This window comes from Cebus imitator, unplaced genomic scaffold (genome assembly GCF_001604975.1).
Source record: "Cebus imitator isolate Cc_AM_T3 unplaced genomic scaffold, Cebus_imitator-1.0 Scaffold392, whole genome shotgun sequence".
Taxonomy (NCBI): domain Eukaryota; kingdom Metazoa; phylum Chordata; class Mammalia; order Primates; family Cebidae; genus Cebus; species Cebus imitator.
This window is the reverse complement of record NW_016107707.1, coordinates 1780215-1788315: the sequence shown is the minus strand read 5'-3', so window position 1 is coordinate 1788315 and position 8101 is coordinate 1780215. Positions and strand designations below refer to the sequence as shown.

The window sequence follows — 8101 nt, the reverse complement described above, 5'->3', positions numbered from 1 at the left end:
AAATATCCTCAACAAAATTCTAGCAAACATAATTCAGCAATACATTAGAAAGATTATTCATTGTGACCAACTTGGGTTTATCCCTGGGATGCAAGGATGGTTCAACATATGCAAATAAATCAATGTGAAGCATCGTATCAGCAGAAGGATATAAACCGTGTGATTATTTCAACCGATGCTGAAAAAGCATTTGGTAAAATTCAACATCCTTTCATAATAAAAAGTCTAAAACTGGTTATGGAAGAAACATACCTCAACATAAAAGCCATATATGACCCACAGCTAGTATCATATTGAATGGTGAAAAACTGAAAGCCATTGCTCTAACATCTGGAACGTGACAAGGATGCTCCCTGTGACCACTGTTATTCAACGTATCACTGGAAGTTCTTGCTAGAGCAGTCAGACGAGAAAAAAATAAAGGGCATCCACATTGGAAAGGAAGAAGTCCAATTATCCTTGTTTGCAGATGATATGATCTTATATTTGGAAAAACCTAAAGACTCCACAAGAAAATGATTAGAACTGATAAATTCAGTGCAGTTGGCAGGATACAAAATCAACACACAAAAATCAGTAGCATTTCAGTAGCATTTCTATGTGCTAACAGTGAACAATATGAAAAAGAAAAGAGTAATGTCATTTACAGAAGGCACACATAAAATTAAATATGTAGAAAGTAATCAAAGATCATTACAGAGATCTCTGTAATGAAAACACTGATGAAAGAAAGAGGACACACAAAAAAAGGAAAAATATTTCATGTTCATGGATTAAAGGAATCTATACTATTAAAATGTCCATACTACTCAAAGCAATCTACAGATTCAATGTAATCCCTAGCAAAATACCAATGACATTCTTCACAGAAATAGAAAGAGAAATACTAAAATTTATATTGAACTACAAAAAACCCAGAATAGCCAAAGCTATCCTAATTAAAAAGAAACAAACTGGAGGAATCAGATTACCTGACTTCAAATTATACTACTGTGCTATACTAACCAAAACAGCATAGTGCTGGCATAAAAACAGACAAATAAACCAAAACAAATCCACACACTTACAGTGAACTCATTTTCGACAAAGGTACCAAGCACATACATTGGGGGAAAGACAGTCTCTTCAATAAATGGTGCTGCTAAAACTAGATATCCATATGCAGAAGAATGAAGCTAGATTTCCATCTTTTGCCATATAAAAGTTAAAAAATTATGTCGAGTATTTCTCTGATCACAGCGGACTATAAGTAGAAATCAATAATGAGGAATTTTGGAAACTCCACAAACACATGGGAATTAAACAGTATGCTCCTGAATGACCAGCAGGTCAATGAAGAAATTAAGAATGAAATTAAACAGTTTCTTGAAACAAATGGTAGTGGAAACACAGTATACGAAACCTGTTGGATGTAGTGAAAGCAGTACTAAGAGGAAAGTTTTAAGTGCCTACATCAAAAAAGTAGAAAAACTTCAAATAAATAACCTAATGATACATCTTGGAGAACTCGAAAAGCAAGAGCTAACCAAACCCCAAATTAGAAGGACAGAAATAATAAAGATCGGAGCGGAAATGAAATGAAGAAATTGAAATGAGAATGAAATTGAGGTGACGAAAATAATAGAAAAGACGAAACGAAAAGTTGTTTTTTTAAGAAGATAAATGAAATTGGTGAACCTTCAGGCAGACTAAGAGAAAAAGAGAGAAGACTCAAATAAATAAAATCAGAGATGAGAAGTAGACATTACTGATACTGCAGAAATTCAGAGGATCATTAGAGTTTATGAGCAGTCATATGCCAATAAATTGGAAAACCTGGAAGAAATGGGTAAGTTTGCAGGTCAAGTGTCGTGGCTTATGATCCCAGCACTTTGAGAGGCTGAGGCGGGTGGATCACATGACGTCAGGAGTTCGAGACCAGTCTGGCCAACATGGTGAAACTTCATCTCTACTAAAAATACAAAAATTAGCCAGGCGTGGTGTTGTGTGCCTGTAATTCCAGCTGTTTGGGAGGCTGAGGCACAAGAATCACTTGAGCCTGGGAGGCGGAGGTTGCAGTGAGCTGAGATTGTGTTACTGCACTGTAGCCTGGGTGACAGAGTGAGACTCTGAATCAAAAAAAAGAAAAAAAAAAAATAATTTTGCAGGCACATACAGCCTTCCAAGACTGAACCGTGAAGAAATCCAGGACTTGAACATACGAATAACAGGTAGTGAGATTGAAACTATAATAATAAAAAGTCTTCCAGCCAAGAAAGCTCAGGACCCAATGGCTTCACTGCTGAATTTTACCAAACATTTAAAGAACAACTTACCGATCCTACTGAAACTATTTTGAAAAATATAGGAGGAGGGAATACTTCCAGACTTACTCTACAAGGCCAGTATTACCCCGACACCAAAATCAGATGAAGACATCAAAAAAAAGAAAACAGACCAGTATCCCTGATGAATATTGATGCAAAAATATGCAACAAAATACTAGCAAACCAAATTAACAACACATTAAAAAGATCATTCATAGGCCGGGCGCGGTGGCTCAAGCCTGTAATCCCAGCGCTTTGGGAGGCCGAGGCGGGTGGATCACGAGGCCAAGAGATCGAGACCATCCTGGTCAACATGGTGAAACCCCGTCTCTACTAAAAATACAAAACATTAGCTGGGCGTGGTGGCACGTGCCTGTAATCCCAGCTACTCAGGAGGCTGAGGCAGGAGAATTGCCTGAACCCAGGAGGCAGAGGTTGTGGTGAGCCGAGATCAGGCCATTGCATTCCAGCCTGGGTAACGTCAACCAGTTAGATACATCGTATCAGTAGAATGAAGGTTAAAAACCATGTAATCATTTAAATTCATGCTGAAAAGGCATTTGATAAAATTTAACATCCTTTTATGATAAAAACCCTAAAAAAACTGATTATAGAAGGAACATAGCTTAACATGATAAAAGCCATATATAAGAGACACAGCTAGCATCATGCTGAAAGGTGGAAAACTGAAAGCCTTTTCTCTGAGATCTGAAACAGACAAGGATGCCCACTGTCACCACTGTTTTTCAATGTAATACTGGAAGTCCTGGCTAGAGTAGCTACATAAGAGAGAGAACTAAAGGCCAGGTGCAGTGGCTCACATCTGTAATCCCAGCACTTTGGGAGACTGAGGTAGATGGATCACTTGAATTCAGGAGTTTGAGACCACCCTGGCCAACATGGTGATACCCTATATCTACGAAAAATACAAAAATTAGGTGGGCATGATGACGGCTGCCTGTTGTCTCAGCTACGTGGAAGGCTGAGGCAGGGGAATTGCTTGAAGCCTGGAGGTGGAGGTGGAGGTTGCAGTGAGCCGAGATTGTGCCACTGTATTCCAGCCTGGGCTACAGAGCAAGACTCTATCTGAGGAAAAACAAAAATAAATAAAGGGCACCCAAATTGGAAATGAAGAAGCCAAATTATCCTTGTTTGCAGATGATTATTTGGAAAAACCGAAAATCTGCACCAAAAAATCATTAGAACTGATAATTTCAGTAAAATTGCAGGATACTAAATTAACATAAGAATATCAGTAGTTTGAGATGGAGTCTCACTCTGTCCCCCACGCTGGAGTGCAGTGGCTTGATCTGGGCTCACTGCAACCTCTGCCTCCCAGGTTCAAGTGATCCTTCTGCCTCAGCTGCTTGAGTAGCTGGGGTTATAGGCATTTGCCACCATGGCTGGCTAATTTTTGTATTTTTGGTCGAGAGGAGGTTTCACCAGATTGGCCAGACTAGTCTTGAACTCCTGACCTCAGGTGATCCACCCGCCTTGGCCTCCCAAAGTGCTGGGATTGATTATACGCGTCAACTACCACACCCAGCCAAATCAGTAGCATTTCTATACATCAACAGTGAGCAATATGAAAAATTTAAAAATCCCATTTGTAATAGCTACAATTAAAGTAAAAGCAAAATATCTAGGAATGAACTTAAGCAGTGAAGATCTCTACTATAGGAACTGTAAAATGTTGATACAGGAAATTGAAGACACACAAAAAAATGGAAAAAATAGTCCATGGATTGGAAGAATTAATATTGTTAAAATGTCTGTGCTACCCAAAGCAATCTACAGAATCAGTGTAATCCCTATGAAAATACCAATGCCATTCTTCACAGAAGCAGAAAAAAATCCTGAATTTTATATGGAGTCACAAAATAGATAAAATAGCCAAAGCCATCCTGAGCTAAAAACAAAACTAGAGAAATTGCATTACTTGACTTAAAATTATTCTACGGTCACTTCTTGGTCTCTTTTGGCTTAGATCAAGTGCAGATCTTACTACAAAGGTATCATAACCAAAATAGCATGGTGCTGGTATAAAAGCAGACACCTGGACCAATAGAACAGAATAGAGAAACCAGAAATAGGTTCATACATCTACAGTGAACTTATTTTTGTAAGAGGTGCCCAGAGCATACATTAGGGAAAGGATAGTCTCACTGATAAATGGTGCTGGGAAAATGAGATATCCATATGCAGAAAAATGAAACTAGACTCCTGTCTCTCACCGTATACAAAAATCACATCAAAATGGATTAAAGACTTAAACCTAGGACTTCAGACTATGAAAGTGCTAAAAAAGAAACACTAAGGAAACTCTCCAGGACATTGCACTGTGTAGTGTTTTCTTGAGTAATACCTCATACACACAGGCAACGAAAGCTAAGATGGACAAATAGGCTCACTTCAAGTTAAAAGCCTTCTGCACAGCAAAGAACAGAACCAACAAAATGAAGAGACAACCCACAGAAAGGGAGGAAGTATGTGCAAGCTACCCGTTCTGTCAAGGGATTCATATAAGCAGCTCAAGCAACTCTATAGGAAAAAATCTAATAATCCAATAAAAATTGGTGAAAGATTTGAATAGACATTTCTCAAAAGATAAATGGCAAACGGGCAGTATGAACAGGTGCCCCACATAATTGGTCATCAGAGGCAGGCAAATCAAAATGACAGTGAGATCTCCCCCTTATACCCAGAACACAAGAACAAATGCTGGCCATCATGTGGGGAAAAGGGAACCCTTGTACATTGTTGGTGGGAATATAATTAGCACAGCCATAGGGAGAACAGTTTGGAGGTTCCTCCGAAAACTGAAAATAGGACTGTCAAATGATCCAGCAATCCCACTGGTAGGTATATACCCAGAGGAAAGAATATCAGTGTGTTGAAGAAACATCTACACTCCTGTGTTTATTGCACCAGTATTCACAATAACCAGGATTTGGAAGCAGCCTCAGTGTCCCCAAGCAGATGAATGATAAAGAAAAGTGGTATATATGTGCAATGGAGTGCTATTCAGCCATAAAGAAGAATGGAATACTGTCTTTCGCAACAACAGGGATAGAATTGGAGGTTCATTGTGTTAAGTCAGGGACGGAATGTCGTGAGCCAGACCCAGAAAAACAAACTTTGGATGTTCTCTTTTATTTGTAGGAGCTAAGCAAATGAAAGTAATTGAACTCATGGAGCTAGAATAGAATGATGATTATCAGAGACTGGGAAAGACAGTGCGCAGGAAGTGCGGGTAGTTAATAGGTGTAAAAATAGAGTTAAATAGAACGTATAAAAATCTAGTACTTGACAGCATAACAGGGTGACCACAGTCAATTTATTGTCCATTTAAAAATGAAGTATAATTGGATTGTAACACAAAGGGTGAATGCTTTAGGTGTTGAGTGCTTCATTTACTCTGATGCAATGATTACGCTTAGTGTGCCTGTAGGAAAACAGCTCCTGTAACCCATGCATACATACAGCTAGTGTGTATCTACAGAAGTTAAAAAAAATGGGCAAACATATTGGTCTCTTTTAATTAAAAATGCTTTTTTTTGGCCAAACAAGAGGGCTTCTGTTGCATTTGCAGTTTTCAGAATGGATGCCTTCCCCCATGTCTGAAATGCTGTCTTTTCCTGTTCTGGGAAAGCTTTTCTGACTCACAAATGCTGATGAACAAAGGTGGTTTTCATTTTGATACTCACAGTTGTTAATAATTATTTTAAAGCTGGCCGGGAGTCTTTATCAGTCTTTTAATAGCTTTTTTTTTTTTTTTTTTTTTTGGAGACGAAGTCTCGCTCTTGATATCCTGGTTAGAGTGCAGTGCACAATCTTGGCTCACTGCAACTTTTGCCTCCTGGGTTCAAGCGATTCTCCTGCCTCAGCCTACTGAGTAGCTGGGGTTACAGGTGCCTGCCACCATGCCCAAATAATTTTTGTATTTTTAGTAAAGACGGGGTTTTGCGATGTTGGCCAGGCTGATCTCAAACTCCTGACCTCAAGTGATCTGCCACTTCGGCCTCCTAAAATCCTAGGATTACAGGTGTAAGCCTCCGCACCAGGCCTTGAACAGCTTTTTCTTTGAGGAAACAAGATATTCCAGGCTCATCTTTGTCTGCCCTGGCCCTTGAATCTACCTATTTTCCCCCAAGAGCGCTGGTTTGTTTTAGTGGTAAATGGTACTCAGAGACCAGTATCTGGATACTTGCTGTCAGATTGCCATTGATTCTAGTCCTTTCCAAAAACAGAGTAAGCAAATATATTCAAAAGTAAAGTTCAGGCTGGGTGTGGTGACTCATGCCTGTAATCCCAGAGGCCAAGGTGAGTGGATCATGAGGTCAAGAGATTGAGACCATCCTGGCCAACATGGTGAAACCCTGTCTGTACTAAAAATACAAAAATCAGCTGGGCGTGGTAGTGTACCTGTAGTTACAGCTACTTGGGAGGCTAAGGCAGGAGAATCACTTGAACCCAGGACACGGAGGTTGTGGTGAGCTAAGATTGTGCCACTGTACTCCAGCCTGGTGACAGGGTAAGACTCCGTTTCAAAAAAAAAAGTAAAGTTCATAGATTTCCAGTTCAAGTTGTTTTTCAAAATTTCTTTGATTTCCCCCCATCTTTTACACTTAAAATCTTATTTATTTATTTATTTTTTTTGAGATGGAGTCTCCCTCTGTTGCCCAGGCTGGACTGCATTGGTGCAATCTCAGCTCACTGAAACCTCCGCCTCCTGGGTTCAAGCTATTCTCCTGCCTTAGCCTCCCGAGTAACTGGGATTACAGGCATATGCCACCACACCTGGCTAATTCTTTGTATTTTTATTTTTTGTATTTTTGTTTGTTTATTTATTTATTAGAGACGGGGTTTCACCATGTTGGCCAGGATGGTGTTGATCTCTTGACCTTGTGATCTGCCTGCCTCGGCCTCCCAGAGTGCTCGGATTACAGACATGAGCCACTGTGCCCGGCCACATTTTTTTTTTTTTCTTGTATGTCACACAAGAGGTAGGATAGTATGTACACTATTATTACTCTCATTTACATTTCCTGGATGATTTTCATTAAATGTAAAATGGTTAAGTCACTAATTTACTAAATCATTGATTTTATTAATGAATGATTCAATACATAAGGTGGATTGAGTTTTTTTCATACCATTCTTGAAAAATTGCAATGTGAGTATGAGCACTCCATAAACTTACCTCGTTTATCATTACCAGCTTGCTTTCACGAGAGATGGACTCTGTGGTTTGTGGAATGAAATGGTTAAAGATGGAGAAATTGTATACACTGGAACAGAATCAACCCAGAACGGAGAGCTCCCTACTAGAAAAGGTAAGGGCCGTTAACTAGTGTTTTTTATTTTGTAAAGACCACTTTAAAATGCGTTTTATAGAAATTCTGTAATGTGCTGTAGGAACAGGAACTTCGAGCTTACCTCTTTGAAGTTTGCCTTTTACTTTGGAGATTGTTGTCTAAAATGGTAGCTAATACAAGCTGCCTGGATTTTATTGTTTTATGTGAATTGAAGACATTTTTATGCAAAACCATCTTGCCGCATTTGTGGTGTTCTTTAGTGTCTAGCGTGCAGCTTATAGCAACTGGATCTTGGTTAACTATTGATTATTATAAGATTCCAGGAAAATAATTATTTCTGATGTTTTTCTTGTATGCCTTTCCTTTGGGAGTATATTACACATGTTTGGAAGCCTTTGGCCTGCAAGGAAATGGCAGTGAACAATCTTATTTAGGCATGTAGTTTTTTTTTTTTTTTTTTTTTTTTTTTTTTTTTTT

General features: G+C 38.9%; 1 protein-coding gene across 1 annotated transcript in view; it reads left to right on the top strand.

Moving 5' to 3' along the window:
- HERC2 (HECT and RLD domain containing E3 ubiquitin protein ligase 2) overlaps window positions 1-8101 on the top strand; it is a 211465-nt gene that overhangs the window by 16286 nt on the left and 187078 nt on the right. Inside the window, exon 3 of the mRNA XM_017508492.2 lies at window positions 7528-7642. Within this exon, the coding sequence (XP_017363981.1) occupies window positions 7528-7642 (115 nt within the window). The remainder of the gene's footprint in view (window positions 1-7527; window positions 7643-8101) is intronic.